This window comes from Rhinoderma darwinii, chromosome 3, assembly GCF_050947455.1.
Source record: "Rhinoderma darwinii isolate aRhiDar2 chromosome 3, aRhiDar2.hap1, whole genome shotgun sequence".
NCBI classification, from domain to species: Eukaryota; Metazoa; Chordata; class Amphibia; order Anura; family Rhinodermatidae; genus Rhinoderma; species Rhinoderma darwinii.
Genome location: NC_134689.1, coordinates 214,005,833 through 214,031,320, shown reverse-complemented (window position 1 = coordinate 214,031,320; position 25,488 = coordinate 214,005,833). Strand labels below are relative to the sequence as shown.

Here is a 25,488-nt window from a genome sequence, read left to right as displayed (position 1 = left end):
GGGGCATAGCCCTTCTTATAATCCAGGGTGCTCTGGGAGCAATCAGCTCAACCTCACACCTGTGTGCGCTCTGGCTCCTTAAGTCTGGACTGCGCTCACGAACGCACCCTGGTGGTCACTTTGGAACAGGACAGCCGCATGTGCAGACATCTCTGGAGAGAAGGGCGTTGACCGGATGGAAGGAGTTTGTGGTCATCGACCACGGACGTTACAATAGTATAAGTACAACCAGATGGAGTTATTTATCAATGAAGTCCTGAAGTTCTGATTGGTGAGTGTTCTATTGATCTAATCTCTGACACTGCTGCATAATTTTTGATTATGTATTAATCATGTAATTTTGTATCGAGTTTATATTTGTATGTTTGTTTGTTATGTATTTTATATGCACTGGCACTTTATGTATCAATTTTATATATTTTTTGATAACGTAAATCACGTCTCGATGACTATATTTTGTACTATGCACTTTTACTTGTATTATAATGAGATCAATTATGTTAATTGACACCTGCTATATAAACCTCCACCTTATGTATCACTATGCTTGAGAAAGTTTCTATCATTGGACTAAAACGTCACTGTTATGTTGACTGAATAAAACCACTATTTTTTCGTCTATTGGAGTGCTGCAAGATTTTTTCAACTTGATTATTTATATATATATATATATATATATATATATATATATATATATATATATATACACATAACCAAAAATTTTCAAATAAAGCAGCACTTGTGTAATAAAGTGGTGGGTGCAAAGCAACTAGAGCTTAATCCACAGCTCAAAATGCCTTACAAGACAAAAAGATTGCATCACTCAAGCAAGGTCCAGTAAGAAAATCTGTGGTTTTATTTGCCCATGTTTAAAGCCAAGCGATGTTTAAAGAGGCTCTGTCACCAGATTTTGCAACCCCTATCTGCTATTGCAGCAGATAGGCGCTGCAATGTAGATTACAGTAATGTTTTTATTTTAAAAAAACGAGCATTTTTGGCCAAGTTATGACCATTTTTGTAGTTATGCAAATTAGGCTTGCAAAAGTCCAAGTGGGTGTGTTTAAAAGTAAAAGTCCAAGTGGGCGTGTATTAGGTGCGTACATCGGGGCGTTTTTAATACTTTTACTAGCTGGCCGTTCTGATGAGAAGTATCATCCACTTCTCTTCAGAACGCCCAGCTTCTGGCAGTGCAGATCTGTGACGTCACTCACAGGTCCTGCATCGTGTCAGACGAGCGAGGACACCGGCACCAGAGGCTACAGTTGATTCTGCAGCAGCATCAGCGTTTGCAGGTAAGTAGCTACATCGACTTACCTGCTAACGCCGATGCTGCTGCAGAATCAACTGTAGCCTCTGGTGCCGATGTGTCCTCGCTCGTCCGACACGATGCAGGACCTGTGAGTGACGTCACAGCGTGATCTCTCGAGAACACGCTGTATCTGCACTGCCAGAAGCTGGGCGTTCTGAAGAGAAGTGGATGATACTTCTCATCAGAGCGCCCAGCTAGTAAAAGTATTAAAAACGCCCCGATGTACGCACATAATACACGCCCAGTTGGACTTTTCCTTTTAAACACACCCACTTGGACTTTTGCAAGCCTCATTTGCATAACTACAAAAATGGTCATAACTTGGCCAAAAATGCTCGTTTTTTAAAAATAAAAACGTTACTGTAATCTACATTGCAGTGCCTATCTGCTGCAATAGCAGATAGGGGTTGCAAAATCTGGTGACAGAGCCTCTTTAAGTTCCACCATGGAACTTTTTTCAAGCTTGAAAAAAGTTCCATGGTGGAACTGAAACATCGCTTGGCTTTAACCGGTTCAGGATCTGGCTATTATTTTTTTTTTTGTCAAATCTGTTTTTTATTTTCAAAAAGAAAAGAACAAACATACAAGAAAATAACATAACTGTACCCATGTGCAACATGGGTTTAGAAACATACACAAAGGCCATCAGCTTTCGATATTTGTACATTATCACGAGAAATAAGAGCCAAAAGACAAGCATTTCAGATACATTAAGATATAGGTACATGTTTGAAGAAGCCGTGGCATACTAGGGGAGGAGAGAAAACTAAAGGAAGGGGGGGAAAAAGGGTAACAAGATTATGTAGCTTACAGGTATTTGTCATACAGCCCCTATCAACCTCATTTCAATTCAAAATTTTTCAGTAGACTTTGCATCTCACACGCAAGTTTATGCACCCTCAATGTATGTCAGTTCTATATTGCAGCCACGGTCTCCATGTGTTCAAGAATTTTACATGAGTGTGTTCTTGCCAACTGGTCAGCTCCTCCAAACTACAAATCTGCTGAACCTTGTCCAACCATTGTGTTTTGGATGGGGAGGCAGTTTGCAGCCAGTAAAGAGGGATTAAGTATTTGGCCGCAGCTATCAGGTGTGCCGCTAGATGTGCTTTAGAGGGTTTGAATGCTTTTGAGGGCAATGCCAAAGCTATCAATTCTATAGAAAGGGGTATGTCGGAGTCACAGATTTTGTTAATCTCCACAGATATCTCTTTCCAGAAGTCTGTGACTAGCGGGCAATACCACCAGATGTGGGACAGTGTCCCCACAGCCCCCTGACAGCGCCAGCATAACTTGGAGGCCGCTAAGCCCAAATGGTGCATACGCTCCGGCGTCTTGTACCACCTTGTTACTAATTTGTAATGGCTCTCCTGAAGTTTTACACACCTGGAAAAACCATGAGAGTGTCTCAAGATCCATTTCTGTTCCTGTTCAGTGAATTTCTTGTTCAATTCCATTTCTCAGGACACTAGAAAAGTTGGGGTCCCGGGTGTGCCCAAGCTCAGCAGCATGGGATATAGTCTAGATAATTTGCATTTAGTCACCACCTTGGCAAGGAGCATTTTCTCTAAGTCGCCCAGGTCCCTACTGCCTTTTTGAGAAGCTAGGAAGGTCCTGCAAACGTGTTGCACATGATTGATCTGAAGGAAATTTAGGGAGCCCGGTGAGACCAGTAATCTAATTTTAGCCGGTGAGGGAACCGTATTAGCTTCTAGTAAGTCTGAAATAGTCATATGACAAAACAAGTCCCATACGTCGTCTGGTGGGGGATCCTTATATTCAACATTGTAAGGCAATAGGGAGGCAGGCATAATCGGCGAGGGCGTCAAGGGAGGTACACTCATGGCTTTGTGCGATATCCACACCGAGAGTGTTCCCCTCAGGAGAGGGTTTGTGATGGTTTTCAGATCCCCCTGGTCGGGTAACCACAACAGTCTCAAAGAATCTCTACCTAAGGTTGCTGTCTCCTGTTCTATACACCAATCCATTGACCCCGGCGATGCCAAATCCAACCATATTTGTAGATGAATTGCCTTATAATACACCTCCACGTCCGGTAGCCCCAAACCTCCTCTATCTCATTTTAGCGATAATAATTTATAGGATAGGCCTGCGTTGATTCCACAGGAAGGAGGAAAATAGACGTCTCACAAGTGTAAAGAAGGTCTTTGGTAGATATATAGGGACCATATTCATAACATATAATAGTATCGGTAGTATGTATGTCTGCAAAAGATTTTTACGACCCATCCAGGACATGAAGGGTATATGATAAGAGGAGAGGTGTGTCGACATTTTCTTTAATAGTGGTTGGTAGTTAAGCTTATATAGATCTTGTAATTGACTCGGTATTTGGACACCCAGGTATGTAATATAGTGAGAAGGCCATGAAAAGAGCGAGTCTCGTTGTAGTTCATGTGCCAAAGGGGGAGGAAGGGAAATGTTTAGTATTTCAGATTTGCTATAATTAATCTTGAAGTTGGAGACCCCTCCATACTCAGCAAAAATTTGTTGTAGCTGTGGCAGCGCTTGTTGCGGGTTAGTAACCATGAGGAGTATGTCGTCTGCAAAGGCCGCCACTAGATGTGTACGTTCTCTTATCTGTAACCCTCTTATCAGAGAGTCTGATCTAATTTTTTGCAGAAGGGTCTCCAAGGTCAAAATGAAAAGGGTGGGGGATAGTGGGCATCCCTGTCTAGTACCGTTCGTGATGGAAAAGGACGGGGAGAGGACCCCATTAACCCGTATCCGAGCATGCGGTTCTGTATAAAGTGAGAAAATTGGCGTAATAAATTGAGGTGGGAATAAAAATTTAGCTAGCACGTGTTTCATGAAATCCCAGGCCACTCTATCGAACGCTTTCTCAGCGTCAGTGCCCATAAGTATTAAAGGTAGTTTAAAATGTTTAGCATAATGAATAGAGTTTATCAGTCTTCTCGCGTTATGTTTACCCTCCCTTCCTCGTACAAACCCCATCTGATCCGGATCGACTAGCTTAGGCAATAAGGTCCCAATTCTCAGCGCCAAGAGTTTGGCCCATATCTTCAAGTCAATATTCAATAAGGATATCGGCCTGTAGCTAGCACAGAGGGATGTGTCTTTTCCCTCCTTCGGTATTATCGTGATATATGCTTCTAAAGATTGTTTCGAGAAGGGGGTGCCATTTAAGAGCGCGTTACACATGTGGGTCAGGTGTGGTAACAAATAGTCTAGAAATTTTCTATAGTAGGTGAGAGAGAAGCCATCCGGGCCTGGGCTTTTACCAGGTGGGAAAGAGGAAATTACGCTCCTCACCTCATCCACCGTAATAGGTTGTATAAGAATGCCAGCCTCTTCTGAGGAGAGAGTGGGTAGTTGAAGTGACCCTAAAAAGTCAAGAACCCGTGTGTCCCTCTGATCAGACTGAGTTCCAGTTTCCTCTTCCTTGATGTTGTAAAGGGAGGAATAGAATGACTTGAATTCTTTAGCTATCTCAGACGTGGAGGTGCGTTTTATCCCATCAACTCCCCTAATTCTTGAAATAAAAGATTTTTCTTTTTGTTTTTTAATAAGGGCCGTCATGAGTCTACCTCCCTTATCCCCATGTGCATATAACTTCTGCCTATAGTACATCAGATTTTTGGCCATTTTCAAATTCAATAAATCTTTTAGTTGCACTCTCAGGGTGCCAAGTTCAGCCTGAGCATCCTGTGCCGCTGATTTTTTATGGACTTTTTCTAGTGCAGCAATTCGGGCCAGTAGGGAATTAATTTGTTTAGATTTTTCTTTTTTGACCCTAGACCCTAGGGAGATCAACAAACCCCTCATATAAACCTTATGTGCTTCCCACGTGCACGTTGCCGTTACTTCAGAAGAGGCGTTAGTGTCAAAATAAAATTTCAGCTGTTCAGTTAGATAGTTTAAGTGTGATTCTCCATCCAAGAGAGTTTCATTAAGTCGCCATGACCACTCTCTGATGGGCAACCCCACCAAAGGCAAAGTAATGCTGACAGGGGAATGGTCCGAGACAGTCATTGGACCTATCTGAGCTGACTTTAGGGCTGGAAGCAAACTCTCATGAATAAAGAGATAATCCAATCTCTGATGCGACCTATGCGCTTTGGAATAAAATGTAAAATCTCGAGTCGAGGGATGTGTACCGTAACCCTCCATGCATCTGTCAGTTGTAGGCCCTGTAATTTCCGTTTAACTTTCCCCAGAGCAGCGAAGGTTAAGGCGGATCTGTTCGTGGAGGAATCTTGAAGAGGGTTCAGCGTGACATTGAAATCCCCCCCCAAAATTATAGGTCCCTCCGCAAAAACAGTTAGTGCGTCTAAGATCTTATCAAACCAACCTGCCTGCGATTTATTTGGGGCATATAAATTTGCGAATGTGTAGATGGAGTTTCCAATATGTCCCTTCAAGAATAGTGCTCTGCCATCAGCAGTACTATGTTGTGCCACCAGACCAAAAGGGAGATCTTTGTGAAACGCAATAGACACTCCTCTCGCTGCTGAGCTAGATGATCCAGAGTGGAACCACTTATTGAAATAACGGGTTGGTAATCTAGGTATCTTTCCCTCTTTAAAATGCGTTTCCTGAAGGAACACTATAGCAGCTTTCTCCTGTTTGAGCAGCATCAAGACCTGGCTCCTTTTATTAGGAGAGTTAAAACCCTTAACATTGTAGGTGAGTATGTTAGTTAACGCCATGAGATGTCATAGTATCCTTGTATCCTAGTGAGCTGTAGCAATATCACATCTATCTTGTAGGGTTCAGGGTGAGGGGTAGAGGTAACATAGGAGACATACAAAAGGGGTAAACATTGAATGAACAATGAAAATTAATGCAGCCAGAGATCAAGGATCGGTCCCCCCTGGGGGAGCTCACGACCCTTAGTCCCTGGGGCATCCTGATATACATAGCTCAAAGAAGGTACAGCACCCAATATCATAATGAAACACAAACCATGCATTACATTAGAGGCGCTGCATCTCATCCTAGAGTGTGGGGTACAGAGAAGCATCAACCCTGAGCCGATACTTGATCTCGGATCACTATGGCAATATACGTATTCTCATTAATTTAAGGCACTCTTATATAATAGCAATCAACATCAGTATGACACATGACGGGAACTCAGCAAACCTGCCATAACATACTCACTGTTCCCGTGCATAGTATACCGAAGGCAAATATATCATACGAACCCCATGTGGGGTCAATGGTGGAAGTCCATATTTAGGTAAGATCTCCATCTTCCCTTCTTGCTTGACCTTTCTTGGACCTGGGAGATCTCGCTTTTCCCGACGTCGCCCATGGTGTGAGCTGTGGTAGGCTCGGCAGATGTAAGTCCGTATGAGCCGGCATCCAGGAAGGTATGTCCATCGGATCGATTCCCAACTTTTCCCAGGTATCTTGTAAATCCTCAGTAGTGTGAATGATGATGCGTTTACCATTTTTCAGTATGGCCAGGCCAAAGGGATACATCCAGTTGTATGTGAGCCGCATGTCTTGCAATTTTAGAAGGAGAGGCCGCATCATTCTGCGTTTTGCCAGTGTGGAGGCTGCGATATCCTGAAAGAGCTGAATTTTCGTGCCATCTAACACGATATCTGCACGTGCTCTGTTTGCCTGTAGAATAGCCGAGGTGTCTACGAAGCTGAGTAAGCCACACACCACATCTCTTGGGGGTTCAGACGCCCTCGGTGCCGGGTGTAGTGCCCTGTGGATCCGCTCGATGACAATTACAGAAGCGCGTTCCTGTCCCAGCAAATCGGCAAATATTTTCCTGGCCACCGCTTGCAATGCCTCTGATGTCACGGATTCAGGTATGCCTTTAAATCTTACGTTCTTCCTCCTGCTCCTATTTTCCTGATCCTCCAGTAGTGTCATTACTTTATTTAGCTGGGTCTCTTGTTGCTGCACTTTGTGGCCCAGTGAGTCACAGTAGTTAACCGAGTCAGTGACCACAGACTCCAGGTGCTCCACGCGGTTTCCAATATGGCGGACGTCCGCCTTGATGTCTGCAAGCTCCTTCATCATTGGCGTTAGAGCTTGTACTATAGTTTTCTTTAAGTATGCTCGGGAGATCGGAGCTTTCTCCTGGCGCGAAGATGTGGAGGCAGCCACGGACTCACGATCGCTATCTTCATCCGAGTCATCTTCCTTCTGGGTTCTATATTCGCGGGCGGCGCCATCTTGGTTTTCTGGGACGGCTTCATTTTTAAGAATTTGTCTAGGTCTGCCTGACCTTTGTGGATTTTTGGTGTCCCTGAGTGATCTCTGGTATCAGGTTTACCGATCTTCACCATTCTCGGGTTTGTGCCTTGCTATTTCAGTGATCCCAGATCATGTGTGTGAGGAGCCGAGAAACTAAGCTGCCATCACTCTCCGCGGTCAGGCTCCGCCCCAGGATCTGGCTATTTTGAGCCTTCAGGACCAGACACTCTTTAGCCACTTTTAGCATGCATTTAACTGCTATTACTTTTTTTTCATAGACATTGCAGGTTTCTTTTTTTTTTTTTTTTTATCACTTTTATACACTTTTTTTGCTATTTTAGAATTTCTAGGCTTAAAGTTTGAAAATAATAGTAAATAAATATGCCTTTTTACTTTTCAGCTATTTTTTCTGGTAATAATTTCGATTTACCCTAAAATAGACCATTTACTTGTGATTTTCTACCATAAATTTTGATATATTACCAGTCTATTTCAGGGTAATTGGGTCTGGCCTAGAATTACGACAATGATTGGCGGTGGGGGGATAATTTTTTGGGAGGGTATTTTATGTGTAATTATTATTAGGGTTTTTTGCACCTTATTTTACTTTTATTTTTCTATTATTATGGTCTGTCCCTCAAAGGTCAGAAAAGACCTTTGGGGGGGGGGGGGGCGTTTTTTTTTATTTTTTCATCTTTTACGCTTTATCTTTCCACTGTAACTGGTGCTGTACAGCAGCCCCAGTTGCAGGGGAAATCAGTCGTCTTATAGTGAATTGTCGCTAATAGCGCTGTGCTGGGTCTAGTTAGAACAGTCACTTGATCACCAAGACCAATAGAGGCAGTGGCACTGCCACTGCCTCTATTCTGTACACAGTGCTCATTGAGCGTTGTGTACAAGTGATCAGAGCAGATAGAAGCAGCGAAAGCTGCTTCTATCTTCTTCCAGGGTCCCCGGCAGCCACTGACTGCCGGGCACCCGACACTCAGCTGCCTGATCGCTCGGGCAGCAAGCTAAAACCTGCGCTATAAATACTCTATGGCGTAGATTTTAAGTACTACATATATATAGAGAGATACCATAGAGGGAAAAAACACAGCACACCTCACAAACTGCAAATCAGGCCATATGCATGTTACCCAAAACAGGACGAATCAACTCCTTAGCTTTGAATAGAAAACACAAATACTTACACACATTATGTAGATCTATATCAAATTAGTGTATAGTGAGACATAGGTCCAAAATTAAGAAATATACTAAAAATATACCAATATATGTTAAATATATTAATAAGGGGAGGGCAGAGGCCAGTCAGATATTCAAATTAATCAAATATATAAGTGAATATATTCAGAACTTACATCGTCATATCTGGAAATGTGTGTATAGACCGGTGTCCTGCAGCAATGACTGCGCATGATGGAACCGAAACCGGAAGTGCGTCCCTAGAGCACACAGAATCTAATTCATGCAACGCATGCGCAGAACGCGCATCATGTCCGTGCATGCGCAAAAAATGCAACTAATCTAAAAGGCAAGAAGAAACAAAGTGCCGGTACAATGTACAAATGGTTTTATGCTCGAGTTACATGTAAAAAAAGATTTAAAAAAAAAAATACATCTCATTGATTGGTAGAGAAAGCAAACCTGGTGAGGGGGAAGGAGATGTGGGGAAGGAGGTTCGAGGGGGCGCCAAACTGAATGTTTGCACCGGGTGCTGGAGAACCTAGCTATATATATTCCGTTTTCCACTGTAACTGAGGCATCCATAGAAGCCACAATTACAGGGGGAAACAGTCCCCTGTGGTGACATTAGTCTCATACCACCCAGCAGCTCTGCCATGTTGTGGGCCCCAGGCCATGAAGTGATTGGCAGGTCCAATAGAGGCTACCTCTCTTCACTACACGGCACTTATTGAGCGTTGTGTATGGTGTAATAGAGAAGACAGAAGCAGTAATTCATTGGTTCAGTCTTCTCTCACAGACAGTCACCTGACCTGCTCCTGCTGTATTGCAGGGGCTCTAATCCCATGCTGTACATTTATGATGTACAGGTTTAATGCCCATGACCACGCGCCGTACATTTGGAGCACATGGTCCTTAGTAGGTTAAGTAAAATTCTGTTTTAGCCGCTTACTCTATACTTGTGAACAAAGTTGTCTGGGAATTTATGGTAGGTTGTTAACCATGAGCTCGATACATTAATGGCCTACAGTCAGGGCGGGCCTTTCGGTTGTGTGCGACCTGTACGGTTGCACAGGGCGCATCACTCCAGCAAGAGGAAGAGGGTGCTGCGCTTCTCCCCTCCCCTTGCATTTCTGAAGCGCCCAGGCCCAGCAACTCTGGAGCTGCCTTCCGGCCCTTCTTGTCTGCTCTGGTGCTGCACTGAAACGGACACGTGATGTGTCACGTGACATTACAATGCAATGTGTGTCAGACTCAGTGCAGTGACAGGGCCGAAGCAGGGAAGGAACGCCCAGAAGCTATCTGGTGAGTGAAAACTAACCATCGCTTGCTCCCCAGGCCTTATACTGTATGGGGAAACTAAAGGGGGCATTATATTGTGTGGTGGGCACTAAACGGAGCAATATACTGTGTGGAGGCACTAAACGAGGCATTATATTGTGAGGGGGCACTAAAAGTGGCATTATACCGTCGGGCGCAGCTATGAGGCATTATACTGTGTGGGGCTCACTAAAGGGGACACTACGCTGTGGAGAGGGGAAATAAGGGGCATTATACTGTGTGGTGACAATAAAGGAGGCATTATACTATGTGGGGGGAACTAAAGTGGGCATTATACTGTGTGGGGGCAGCTATGGGGGCATTATTCTGTGCGGAAGCAGCTATGGGGCATTATACTGTATGGTGCAGCTATAGGGGCATTATACTGCATGGGGGGCACTAAAGTGGGCATTATACTGTGTGGGGGCAGCTTTGGGGCATTATACTGTATGGGGCAGTCATAGGGGCATTATACTGTGTGGGGAACTATAAAGGGCATTATACTGTGCGGGGGCACTAAAAAGGGCATTATACTGTGCGGGGCATTATACTTTTTTATGGGGCATTTTTTTTATAATTGGGGTGGGACGCCAAAAGAAAATTTTGCACAGGGTACCATTTATCCTAAGACCGGCCCTGCCTACAGTCACTTATTGCAATGTCTCTTGCTGTGTTTGGGTTCTTTTACACTGGCAGATTATCTGCCTGTGAAGGAGTGCCGATCAAACTTGCTATATAGGAAGTTGATCGGTGCTCGTTCAGCTCCATTTATATGGAGTAATAATTGGTGCTGTATTAACTCAAATGATTATTAGTGCAATCGTTCGGGTACATACAGTTTAGTTATTGTTGGCAGCACCTCTATGTTTACACAGGAAAATGTGCTACAAGATGTGCAACACATGATTGTGATCGAAAGTGCGCTCGTTTGCCCGATCATCGGCTCATGTAAAAGGACCTTTAATAACTGCAGATACTATACCGGATAAGCTTATCTAAAAGCAGAATGTATTGTAATTTTGGACACATTCATAATGCAGAACAAAAATAAGAATCAATATAAAACATGACTTGAAACGTACTTCACATTGTATTTCTTCTCATATATAAATAATACAGCATATTTGTTATTATATTGTATATTTAAAAAACTTCTAATGCATTGCAGAGTATTTTTTTTCTTTTATCACTGCATGGGGAACAATATTACTCATGTAGTTTATTGTTTATAGTAGCAGTAAATAGAAAATGTCTCACCATGGAAACATTAATTCATTCAAGCTTGTTGAGAAATTGAACAGCTTGATTTATTTTTTCAAGTTGCAGCTCAAAGCAATATTTCATATTTATTGTGCTACTTCTCATCAAGATAGGCTATAAACAAATCATTTGCTTTCTTTCAAGGATTTGAGTGAAACTTATTTGTATCTCATATTGGAGAGTTTTTGAGAAAATTACAGGCTACAGTGCTACACTTCAGTAGCGCAGCTGATAAACATGTGTGAACAGGACATTAAAAGTACTATAACATTCGCATGTTCTTACACTGTTGTATTCTTTTCCAGGTAAAACCCAGGTCATGGGTGAAATCAAAATTGCCCTGAAAAAAGAGATGAAGACAGATGGGGAGCAGCTCATCGTGGAGATTCTACAATGTAGGAATATTACATATAAATTTAAATCTCCAGATCATCTACCAGGTATAATAAAGAAACATTAAGTTTAAAAAGGACATGCCATCTCTTATAACATGTCTGTTTGCATTCATTATCAAATGAAAATTCTGGAGCATCTTTTCTAAGAACTCTGTGTTGTGCCGTTCCTCTATTATTCTTCTTGGAAATGTATGAATAAATTGACAACTAAGTGTTACCATTTACCATGTCAATTAGGTGTTTCCCTACACAGTCTGACATGTTTAGCACCGATTGGACAGTGTCAAAGTGTATAGGGCCTTCAAGATTAAATAAAACAGGGGAGAACTTGTAAAAACAGTATATTAGTAAGTTCCATATATCCCATTTATTCACTGTTTAATGAAACATTTATAAAGCAACTAACTCCTTTAAAAGCCAGCATTAATAATGTCCTCTACCATTACCCCTCATGATTGCCTGCTTGCAAGGCATTATGGGGAAGCCTGCCCGAGGTTACTTGATCCTTTTTCTAATCTGTAACGCGATTTGTGTGCCGCGAACCCGAAACTTGGGAAATTCAGACCGAATTTGATTTGTGAAAAATTGCTTCACTCATCTCTATTGGCAGGTTACACAGATGACCGTTTTTATTATTTATTATGAAAATTAGAAACATAAAAATAAATTACTAGAGATCAGAGGCACTGGACATAGCCTTACATTTGTTTTCCCCTTTCTGTTTGTCCACACAGAAAATATAAATGAACAAAAATTACACACCCTTAATTCCTTCCCGCTGTGGCCACTTTTGACCTTCCTGACAGAGCCTTATTTTTCAAATCTTACATGTGTCACTTTATGTGGTAATAACCTTGGAATGCTTTCACCTATCCAAGCGATTCTGAGATTGTTTTCACAATGTACTTTAAGTTAATGGTAAAATTTACTCGATACAGTCAGTATTTAATCGTGGAAAAACACAAAAATGTAGCAAAAAATTGCAAAAATTTGCATTTTTCTCAATTTAAATGTATCTGCTTGTAAAAAAAAATAGTTAGCAACTATTTTGTGTGGAATTACTAACATTTCCCATATGTCTACTTTATATTTGTATTGTTTTTTTGAACATCCTTTTATTTTTCTAGGACGTTATAAGGCTTAGAACTTTAGCAGAAATTTATCACATTTTCAAGAAAATTCACCTCATGTACTAATTGTCTTTGTGTAACATCTTAAATGTTGTGCTTTTTTCTAAGTAATTCATTTGTAAACTTGCCTGAAGAAGGGGCCTCTGTGCTCTGAAAGCTTGCATATAGAACTTTTATGGTTAGCCAATTAAGGTATCATACCTACTATACTTTTGTCATTTTTGACACAAAAGTATTTAACATTGCATCTTGTCTCTGGCTAACACGGTACTACACTATTTTTTTTACTGTACTTCAAGAAAATGTCAAAAGGCTATTTTTTCAGGGACCAGTTCAGTTGTGAAGTGGCTTTGAGGGGTTTATACAATGCAAACCCCCATAAGTCACTCAATTTTAAAAACGGCACCCCTCAGAGTATTCAAAACAGAATTTAGAAAGTTTCTTAACCCTTTAGGCATTCCACAAGAATTAAAGCAAAGTGGAGGTGAAATTTACCAATTTTAGTTTTTTTGCAGAAGTTCATATTTAATCCATTGTTTTCTGTAACACAGAAGGTTTTGCCAGAGAAACACAACTGAATATTTATTGCCCAGATTCTGCAGTTTTTAGAAATATCCCACATATGGCCCTAGTATGCTAATTTACTGAAGCCACGGCCTCAGAAGCAAAGGAGCACCTAGAGGAGTTTGGGGCCTTTTTTTTTTAATAGATTATATTTTAGGCATTTGATGACAAAACAAAAGAAACACCCCAAAAAAGACCCCATTTTGGAAACTACACCGCACAAGGAATTCATTTAGGGGTGTAGTGAGCATTTTGACCCCACACGTGTTTCATAGATATTATTAGAATTCGGCAGTGAAAATGAAACAAAATCCTTTTTCTTCAATAAGACGTAGTTTTAGCTAAATATTTTTAATTTTCTCAACAAATAAAGGAGAAAAAGCACCCCAACATTTGTAAAGCAATTTCTCCTGAGTACGGCAATACCCAATATGTGGTCATAAACTACTGTTTGGGCACACAGTAGGGCTCAGAATGGAAGGAGCGCCATTTGGCTTTTGAAGTTCAGATTTTGCAGAATTGGTTTCTGGGCACTATGTCGCATTTGCAAAACCCCATTTGGGAGCAAAACAGTGGAAATCTCTCAGAAGTGACCCCGTTTTGGAAACAACACCCCTCAAGGTATTCACCTAGGGGTGTAGTGAGCATGTTAACCCTGCAGGTGTTTTCCAGAAATTAGTGTGCCCTCAATGTTGCAGAGTGAGAATGGGAATTTTTCCATAGATATGCCAATGTGTGGTGCCCAGCTTGTGCCACCATAACAAGACAGCTCTCTAATTATTATGCTGTGTTTCCCGGTTTTAGAAACACCATACATGTGGCCCTAATCTTTTGCCTGGACATTCGACCAGGCTCAGGAGTGAAAGATTACCATTCAAAATTGAGGTCTAATTTGGCGATTTACAAAGTATTGGTTCACAGTTGCAGAGGTCTTTTCCATAAATGAATGTGCTGCGGATGGTGCAAAGTAAAAATTGCAATTTTTCCCTAGATATGCCGTTTCAGTGGCAAATATGTTGTGCCAATGGAGACACCTGGGTATGGCGATGCCATATACAGTGAAGGTAATAAGTATTTGATCCCTTGCTGATTTTGTAAGTTTTAACAGTCTGGAATTTTTAGGCTAGGTTAATTTTACCAGTGAGAAATAGATTATATTTAAAAAAAAAACAGAAAATCACATTGTCAAAATTATATATATTTATTTGCATTGTGCACAGAGAAATAAGTATTTGATTCCTTTGGCAAACAAGACTTAATACTTGGTGGCAAAACCCTTGTTGGCAAGCACAGCAGTCAGACGTTTTTTGTAGTTGATGATGAGGTTTGCACACATGTTAGATGGAATTTTGGCCCACTCTTCTTTGCAGATCATCTGTAAATCATTAAGATTTCGAGGCTGTCGCTTGGCAACTCGGATCTTCAGCTCCCTCCATAAATTTTCGATGGGATTAAGGTCTGGAGACTGGCTAGGCCACTCCATGACCTTAATGTGCTTCTTTTTGAGCCACTCCTTTGTTGCCGTGGCTGTATGTTTTGAGTCATTGTCGTGCTGGAAGACCCAGCCACGAACCATGTCCTGGTGGAGGGAAGGAGGTTGTCACTCAGGATTTGATGGTACATGGCTCCATCCATTCTCCCATTGATGCGGTGAACTAGTCCTGTGCCCTTAGCAGAGAAACACCCCCAAAACATAATGTTTCCACCTCCATGCTTGACAGTGGGGACGGTGTTCTTTGGGTCATAGGCAGCATTTCTCTTCCTCCAAACACGGCGAGTTGAGTTAATGCCAAAGAGCTCAATTTTAGTCTCATCTGACCACAGCACCTTCTCCCAATCACTCTCAGAATCATCCAGATGTTCATTTGCAAACTTCAGACGGGCCTGTACATGTGTCTTCTTGAGCAGGGGGTGTCTTACTTATGGTTTTGTAGCCCATTCCAGCCTTGTGCAGGTCTATGATCTTGTCCCTGACATCCTTAGAAAGCTCTTTGGTCTTGCCCATGTTGTAGAGGTTAGAGTCAGAATGATTAATTGAGTCTGTGGACAGGAGTCTTTTATACAGTTGACCATTTAAGACAGCTGTCTTTAATGCAGGCACCAAGTTGATTTGGTGCGTGTAACTGGTCTGGAGGAGGCTGAATGCTTAATAATTCGTAGGGGATCAAATACTTATTTCTCTGTGCACAATGCAAATAAATATATATAATTTTGACTATGTGATTTTCTTTTTTGTTTTTTATATAATCTATCTCTCACTGGTAAAATTAACCTAGCCTAAAAATTCTAGACTGTTCATGACTTTGACAGTGGGCAAACTTACAAAATCAGCAAGGGATCAAATACTTATTTCCTTCACTGTATGTGGAAGTAAACAGCTGTTTGGGCACACTGTAGGGCTCAGTATGGAGGCAGCGCCATTTGGCTTTTGGAGCATGGGTTTTTCTCGGTAGTAGTTTTGTTATTACTGGTATTTTAGTTTATAATGTGGGGGCATATGGAAGCCGGGCAGAGTACATCAGGGGCATAGTCAGGGGGTATAATAATGGGGTAACAAAAACAATAAAATAATCAATAGCTGTGTGTTACGCTGTGAAGCAATCCTTTATGCACAGGCCAGTGTCGAACTGATAAATGGTGTCCTTTCTTGTCCCCTTTTGGTCCACACTCTGCACCTTTGCAGTTTGGGGAATTTTGTTGGAAAAGTGTTGTCCTTGTATAATACGGGCACCCTCGCTTCCAGCAGATATGTTTGGGCCCTCCCCTTCCTGGTTCCCTAATTTTAGGGCCTTGAAAACTTGCCGCTTCAAACAGGAGAAATGTTCCCCTTAGGCCTGCACAACTGCATCTTTTTCTTCCCGACTTATTATTTCCTTAACTAATTTAATTTTTTCATAGACGTAGTGGTATGAGGAATGTTTTTTTACGGCATGAGCTGTAGTTATTACACATCCTTCTGTTCCCCTCACATGATTGGATGACGTCTCTGTAAATAGTAGCTTCCGCTGGAGAGACACCACCCCCGGACGAAGGCATTTCACCGAAACGCGCATCGGGTTGGTGTCTCTACGGCGCAGGAATAACACTATGGGTAAGTCATTTCATTTACACCAATTAAGCATATAGGTCTGGCTCTGTCTCTTTGTTTACATCATTACCCTCCTGTTGAGGATTTATATAACGTTGTATTGAGGCATAATCTCTCTTGAGTCAGTTCTAATTTCATGCATGGGCACATTTGCCCACCATTCTTACTGCATGCATTTACTGCCATTCTATGGAATTTCAGACTTACATACTGTATGTATATCCATATGTTTCCTGCCCTGCTAGACACCACAATGTTGCATTCTATGCTTCATTTTTAAATTAGTTTTGTCCTGTATATGTTTAACAATAAAATATATTTTGTATCTTCTCATAATTATGTTGTGCTAATTGACCTCATCTATAGGATATATTTGGTACCATTTTGGGGAACATGCAACTTTTTGATCACTTTTTATCCTATTTTTTGGGAGGCAAGATGACCAAAAAACAGCAATTCTGGCATAATTTTTTTTATACAGCGTTCACCATGTGCTATAAATTACATGTTAAATTTATTCTGCGGGTCAGTACGATTCCGGCGATACCTAATTTATAGCACTTTTTTATGTTTTACAACGTTTTGTACAAGATTACTTTTGTAAAAATATTGTATTTTTTCTGTCACCATGTTGTGAGAACCATAACTTTTTAATTTTTAATTTAATTTTTAATTTTTTTTGTCGATGGAGCTGTATGAGGGCTTGTTTTTTGCGAGACGAGCTATAGTTTTTATAGGTACCATTTTTGCATACATGCGACTCTTTGATCACTTTTTATTTCAATTTTTGTAGGCAAACAGAAATTCTGGCATTGTTTTTTAAGGTTTTTTTTTATGCCGTTCACCGTGTGGAATAAATAACACAGTGTTTTTATAGTTTAGGCTGTTATGGTTGCGGCGATACCAAATATGTATGGTTTATTTTATTTTATTTTCAATAATAAAGGACTTAATAAGGGAAAAAGGGTGATTGTGTTTCATTTTATTATATTTTTTACAACTTTTTGTTTTCACTTTTTTTACACTTTTTTTTTAGTCCCACTAGGGGACTTGAAGGTCCAACTGTCAGATTTTTTTTTTCTAATACATTGCACTACCTATGTAGTGCAATGTATTAGATCTGTCAGTCATTCACTGACAGCAAGTCGATTAGGCTTTGCCTTCGAACGGGGCCTAATCAGCTTCCGTAATGGCTGAGCAGGAGGCCATTGTTAGGCCTCTTGTTGCCATAGCAGCCAACCACTAAGATGCAGCGATCGCTTTCGGAGCTAGCACCAGTTCCTGCCGTTACAGGTGAATGTCAGCTGTACCATACAGCTGACATCCACCCCTGATGATGCCGGCTCTCCTGACATCGGCTCTCCATCTCCTGAGCCGGCGCCATCTTGCCGACGGCTATGGAAGCCTTTTAGGCCCAACCTCCAGGTTTCCATACTAGGCAGACCCTGAGACCAGTATTAAGAAGTCATTGCAGCCACTGGCACGCCGACAATTTCCTTGCTGGGGTGCCAATGAGCTGCCAACACCTTAAATGCAGTGATCGCCCTTGACCGCTGCATTTAAGGGGTTAATGGCGGGGATCAAAGCTAACTTCGGTCCTCGCCATTACAGCAGGGTGTCAGCTGTAAGATACAGCTGACATCTCGGGATGGTGGCACCGACTCAGCTTCTGAGCCGGTGCTATCCATTTGTCGTAAGTATACGACAATTTGCGGGAAGCACTGGCTTTCCATGACGTACACTTACGACAAATGACGGGAAGGGGTTAAAGTTTGTAGCTGCTGCTATGGGCTATCAAACTATACATGTTGTGTTGAACTACAGTAATCCTCTCCTGGTTAAGATGTTGCAAACTTGCTACCAGCATTTTATAACTTATGCACCCACTTCCTATACGGTAAATCTCAAATGCCCCTTTTTATTTATCAATTTTTTTTTTACATATCCGATTTCCAAATAAAATTGTAGGTCTCTAAACTTGTTCAGACTAATAAACTCATTCACATACTTGCCACGGCGGCATGAGGTTACCCGATATCCAACTGTGCCATGCCACCTCTGACTTTACCAGGATTTAAGACTTGTGTAGACATGCAGATCCTAAGCTGTAGATGTCAGAATATTTAGGCATTCTAGGAAAAAAAAAAAGTGATTATTTTAATGTACTACAATTCTAAAACTGAATTCTTGTAACGATAGATGATATGATTTTTTTTACAGATCTTTATGTGAAGCTCTACGTCATTAATATAGCAACACAGAAACGAATAATAAAGAAGAAGACTAGGGTTTGTAGGCATGATCGGGAACCTTCATTCAATGAGACATTTCGATTTAGCATGAGTCCTGCTGGACATTCTTTGCAAGTAAGGGTTTATTTATTGTGTATTCTATAAGAACTGTAAGGCCCTGTTAAGGGTCCAATTTTGATGCGGAAATTGCAACGAAATCAGCACAAAAAAAAATTACGAAATCGCCCCCCTTTGGTTTTAATAGGAGGCGGAGATGTTTTTTTCCCGGGCGGGTTTTGGCCGCTCATGGGGGAAAAAAAGCAGCATGTCCTTTCCTGCCGCGGCTTCCACCTCTGGCCTCCCATTGGAATCAATGGGAGACAGAAAAAACCTGCAGAGCTTGTTTCGGAACATTTTTTTCCTGCGTTTTTTTGCCCGCAGTTCTCGCATTAGCTTCAATATCCGCAGGCGGAAAACGCAGTGAAAACCACCGAAAAAAAGCACAGGCAGTTTAAAATCTGCCTCAAAATTCCTGAAGGAAAACGGAGGCAGATTTTTTCTGCCTGCCAAAGCTCTGTGTGTGCATACCCTAAAGCAGACTTTAAAGACATTAAAGGGGTTTTCCCATAATCAATATTTATCACCTATCCACAGACTGTCCTTGTGCGCCCCATATGAATGGAGCCGTAATGCTTGGTACTGCACATCCTCGGCCACTTCATTCACTTTCGATGGGGCTGCCGGAGATAGCAATTACAATCAGGCACAATGTAACGATAAAAGATAAGGAGAAAGGGCCCTGCTCGCAAGCTTACAATCTCCAAGAAATGGAGCTGATATAATCAAAACAATAGGAAGTATTTATTGCACTACTGAGCCATCCAATCTCAACACAAGATTTAAGTAGTATGTATAAGTGCAGACTCTATTGAGTGGATCAGCAACCTTATGTGGTTCTTAGTGAACAAAATTGCTATGGGTTTGGATATTGTAAGGCAAAAGGGAAGTAAAGGCAGCTATAGGAAATAAGGAGGAGAACGAGTGGCATAGTTTATTAGCAAAAGGTATTGTGATAGGCTTCCTTAAAGAGCTGGGATTTTAGCTTATAAAAGCTTTATACAGTGGTGGATAATTTCATGGAACAGGGAAAAGCATTCCAAAGAAGAAAAACAGCACTGGAGAAGACTTGGATATGGTAGGGAGTGTTGGTTATCACTCATGAAGACAACAGTCGGTTCTTAGCAGAGTGCAAGGCTAGGCACAAAAGCAGAGATTAGAGAAGAAAGATTGCCAAGAGGAGAAGTGTAGATTGAGAAACGAAGGGCTGTTTTTAGTACTTAGAGTATGGTATGGTAATAAGATAAGTACTACCAGACTGTACCCAAAGATCTGCTGTTACAAGAGGATTATAACACCCTCAAAACAGCATAAGTAACTTGTTCTAAAATATTAATTTTACTAATGTCTCTTACAATAATAGTGGCAAATAACAAACAACAAATAAATAGTGATTAAAACCATGAAAATACTGAGGAGTCTTTATGGGGGCACAATGTCATATAATGAGCCTGCCAATGCTGGGGCAATAGCTTGATACTAGATACACATCAAAATATAGCCATCATATTGGTAGACAGGACATGACAACATTCAGATAATACTGAACCCTTCATGGGGATAAATGCATGTACGGATAGACAAATTGGAATAAATTCACCGGATATTCCCCCTGGGAATGCTGGAGGGTTATTTTCAGGGTAAAAGCAGTATACGGGCAGGTTCTACTTTTGTTCATTAATTTTATCTTGGTAATTATACTGTATTATACTGTATTATACTATATATTGAAAATGTTAATACATATTGTATTGTATTTGCCACAGATTCTACTCGCCTCAAATGGAGGAAAGTTTATGAAGAAAACTCTAATTGGTGAAGCTTACATCTGGTTGGACAAAGTGGATCTTAGAAAACGGATAGTAAATTGGCACAAACTTTTAGCCAGCTCTACTCAGACACATTGATCAACAGTCTTTATGGGGGCACAATGTCAGGATTGAGTTTATACGGAATTGAAGACCGCCCAGGAAGCAACGTTTGAATAAGTTTACGACTACACTGAGAAGGTTTTGTTGACGTGTCTTTCAGTAGATTGGAGAACAAGGAGCCTGCTAGAATGCATTCCAGTGGCTAAACAGAACATGGCCTGTAGTGTCTAGAAGAATGTTAATCATAACACTTTAGAGTCTAGAAGTGTCTTTTCTTGATGTTTTATTTCATGGAGCAGATTAAAAGCACACTATACTAAGACAATATCAGACACAATATATCATAGCAAGAAAAAGTTTTAGTATCACACCTAGTAAGAGTTCTATCTAATTTGCACCTTAGATGTTTTTCATCTATAGCTACTATAAATAACAGTTTAGTATGTTTATCGGATATGAAATATTTGCAAGTTTAAACAATATATTTCATTCCTATCAGTTGCAGGTAATGTTCTCACTATGCCACGTGTACAGTATCAGTACAGTAAACGTGCAGTGCCTATCTTTTCTTCTGTTATTGTAATAGCAGAAATGCTGATGACATGAGTTTATCATTGATGAGGAAGTGCATCAGTTATGACAAATCTTGCAATTTCTAGTTCGTTTGCATTTGTTGCTAATTCAAAAACTGTTATTTTAGGTACGTGGAAGAGTTAAAACATTAGTGTCTATAATACAGACAGTAACCTTGGTGTTTTACAAAAGATATAAAGCCAGGGTATAGGGTTGTCTTTTAGACCAACCTAGAATTAGGAGAGGCATTTGAAGAGCAATGATTGAGATGACGTCTGCATCTTCTCTTAGAAACTCAGGTGAATGACTAAGATTATGGGTATGCTGAAAATGCATTGTCGCTGATAAATGCTACAATCACTAGTGTTCATACATCTGAACTAACATACGGTGCAGTGGTTTCTAGCAAAATCAAGCAAATTTAATGTCAATTAAAATCACAATGGGTGAAATTTCGTGATAGTTTTCTGCATTTTTATTTTCTAATCCAGGTTCTAACATAAGATAAATGGATGAAAAGTATGCATTTTTTCGGTAAACTGTAATTCTCTTATGCTGCGACTTACTGTTAAAGACTGCAAAGCATGCGAATGGTTGCTATAGAAATGTCAAGTCAGAATGATAGCACAAACACAGATTCTTACTAGCAAACCTGTAATCAGCACTAAATTAGCAGGGCTAACATTGGTTTGCCTTTATTCTCACAATACATTCCATAGATAGAACTGCATTATTGCTCCAAACAACCATACAATATAAAAAAAATTCTGGGTCATAAGTTGTATATAGAAGCTGCAAGTAGAGTCATAAATCTGTTTTCCCTAGTGCAGGTGTCCTTAAAATTAGTACCTCTTGAACAAATGAAATCTTACAGATGCATTCTTCATCTGTCGTATAGAGTGAGTGACAACTTTTTTGGTGCATCCTTGACTTATCAGCAGTGCACTATATGCTTCCAATGTGTGCCAACAATGTGTTATACCAAATTCTTGAGTCATTATGGAAGTATTCTATGCAACATTGATGTCTCAATGCTTTTTCTGTAAGTGAAAATAATAGAAAAAAACTTGCAAAACAAAAACTGGAAAAAAAAACGATGTAAGAAACAAGTATCAGTATTTTTGTTGCACATATATTTGAACACATTTATAGTGTTTATGGCTTTTTGCTTCTCCTAGAAGTATCTACATAGATCCAAATATATGTTTAATACTAATCATTCATTATTATTACATTTTAGGTATAGAGAACTAAGATAAAATCATTACAATATATGTTTATTTATATGCAAGCTAAGCTAATTTGTCAATTTATTTGAATCCATAGAAATTGAAAAGTTTAAGTAAAAAGCACAGTGTGTGTGTTTACATGTGAATGAGATTTATATTGTTCTTATTACTTTAGGTTCACAAGTCTGGAAACGATAAGTTGTAACTATAGAGCGTGAGTTGATACGCGTTACTATTCCATGTCTGCAGGTTGAAGAAACGGTATTCTTTTATTAAAATTCTAAACTGTTGGCAATACTTGAAACAGAGCCTTTGTAAAGCACACATAACTATAACATATAAAAGAATATTTTAAGTAGCCAACAAGATTAACAAGATAACATACTGTATAAGTTGCATGTCACTTTACCCTGACAACCAAACTCTTCCAAGTCTTAATATTGCAGACATTACTAGTGCCTGATGTTTTGTTATCATTTCAAATATGTTTAAGTTGCATAATTTCAGGTGTTATAAATACAATTTTTTCAATTTGAAAAGAGTGAAACAGATTTTATTTTGCTCTTCACATTGCAGGAAAAACACCCTGATATAATAAAAATATGAAGCAAAACTGGCCATATAAAGTAAATATTCTTTCTTTAGCTATATATTAGAATTACCGTTCAATGCTCTGCTAGTCTAATGAATTCTGAAACAAAGGTCGTAAGAAGCAAGTTTCTTTATTTTGTTATTGTGTAAATAATTATACATTTTTGTAGATGAAAATAAATAAAGGGTTCTAATTCCCTTAGGCATTCAGCATGTAAATGTGAGCATTTTGTTCAATTGTAACTCTAGAAGTGTTCTGTGATGTGGTCAGATGATAAACCAGCGGTGGCTGAACGATGTGTTTGTCGTCATCCATTGAGAATCTGTACAGAGAGCCTGATATATAAAAGATATAAAGAAAAGTGTAAAAAAAAACAAAAAAAACTATAATGGAATTGCGTAAATTCTGTATTGTCCTACACTAAATGTTTTCATATTGAACGTTGCATGCTTTAATGGAGGTCTGCTCTCATTTTGTTTCTGTATTTTTTATTATTTTATTTTTTGGTTTTAAATCCCTTTAAGAATATTTTGTTTAAGAAAAAAAAAGTCGTAAAAAACTTAAACATGAGCTGTATAGAATTATGCCTGTAAATCTGTTAATGTTTTCATTTTATGTAAAAATCCATGTCATAGTTTTTTGTGGTTGTACACAGGATGTACCTTGAGAAGTTATGCAAATTGTGATGTACAAAAAGTTGTAATCCAGTCAAATTAATAAATATTTATAACATCCCTTTCTCTGTCCATTTAATACATACAAGTTTATTTAAGTCAGATTAAAATTGGCAGTTGCTTTGTAAAACTGGTACAAAACAGGTGACAATCTGTAAAAGCTAAGAAAATCAATGTGCTCACAAGAACTACATATATGAAAGGAAAAAAGGTAATCATGAGACTCATATGTAACGCACGTAATCGTCCATAGTCATCCAAACCGGCGTTAAACAAACCATACTGCGCATGCCCGCAGGGAGCGCATAGATTGGATAAACTGAACGTCAAATCAAATAACGTCAGGGCAACATGTTTCACTTGTCACTTTATATTTATAATATTTATGTATTTTTATATTTTTTATTAATTATGTACTGATTTGTAACACTGATTGTCTGGGCTTTGCCCCTATATATACACGTGTATGCTTTAACACACCTGACTTGAAAAAGCCTTCATAGAGAAGGTGAAACGTTGCAGTGGATGCTGGATGAATAAACCAGAGTTTTTTTGAGTGCTGCTTCTATCTCTCTTTTTTGGATATATGTTTGTGCAGGGAGAGGTCACTCCCTGTTCGAAAGCTGAGCACCAGCCTTAACAGGCAAGGAATCACAGTGCTGCTCCTACCCTTGATTTGTCTATACATACATACATATATACACACACATACATTCATACATACATACATACATAAATACATACATACATACATACATACACACACTATATGGACAACAGCATTGGGACACATACACATTACACCCACAGGAGCTTTTATGATTTCCCATCCTAAATTCATAGACATTAATATGGAGTTGATCCCCTCTTTGCAGCTAAAACAGCTTCCACTCTTCTGGGAAGGCTTTCTATAAAATGTTATAGTGTGTCTGTGGGAATTTTGCCCATTCATCCAAAAGAGCATTTGTGAGGTCAGACACTGTTGTTGGATGAGAGGGCCCGGCTCACAATTTATGTTCTAGATCCTTCCAAACGTCTTAGATGGGGTTGAGGAAGGGCTCTATGCGAGCCAGTGAAGTTTCTCCACACTAAACTCACAGTCATGCATCAACAGGAAAGGGCCTAACCCAAACTGCTCCCACAAATGGCCTAACCCAAACTGCTCCCACAAAGTTTGAAGCATATGGCACAATTGTCCAAAATGTCTTGGTATGCTGAAGCATTAAGATTTCCGATCACTGGAACTAAGGGTCTAGGCCAACCCTATAGCATTTTCCCTCCACCAAACTTTACAGTTGGCACAATGCAGATCAAGCAGGTAACGTTCTCCTGGACATTTGTCCAGCCCAGATTTATCCGTCAGACTGCCAGATTTGTGAAGGGTGATTCGTCACTGCACAAAAAAACATTTCCACTGCTACAGAGTCAATGGTGGCGTGCTTTATTCGACGCTTGACATTATGACTGGGGATATAAGGCTTACATGCAGCTGCTCGGGCATGGAAACCCATGCCATGAAACTCCTGGTGCACAGTTTTTGTGCTGATGAGAATGCCAGATGAGGTTTGGAACCCATCAGTTATTGAGTCAGCAGACCGTTGGGACTTTTATGCATTATGCTTCTCAGCACTTGACGACCCCGCTCTGTTACTTTATGTGGTCTGTTACTTTGTGGTGAGTTGCTGTGCTTCTAAAGGCTTCCACTTTGCTATAATACCACTCACAGTTATTCGGGGAATATCTATG

The 25,488-nt window shown here is 40.1% G+C and overlaps 1 protein-coding gene across 4 annotated transcripts in view; it reads left to right on the top strand.

The window, feature by feature from the left end:
* Positions 1-23,803, top strand: part of PCLO (piccolo presynaptic cytomatrix protein) — a 369,907-nt gene extending 346,104 nt beyond the window's left edge. For 3 of the 4 annotated variants that reach the window (XM_075857363.1, XM_075857362.1, XM_075857361.1), the window contains 3 exons: positions 11,584-11,718; positions 18,676-18,821; positions 20,570-23,803. In XM_075857363.1, the coding sequence (XP_075713478.1) occupies positions 11,584-11,718; positions 18,676-18,821; positions 20,570-20,710 (422 nt within the window). In that variant the 3' untranslated portion in view covers positions 20,711-23,803. The remainder of the gene's footprint in view (positions 1-11,583; positions 11,719-18,675; positions 18,822-20,569) is intronic. The other variant, XM_075857364.1, reaches the window with a different exon arrangement.
* Positions 23,804-25,488: the final 1,685 nt, after the last annotated feature.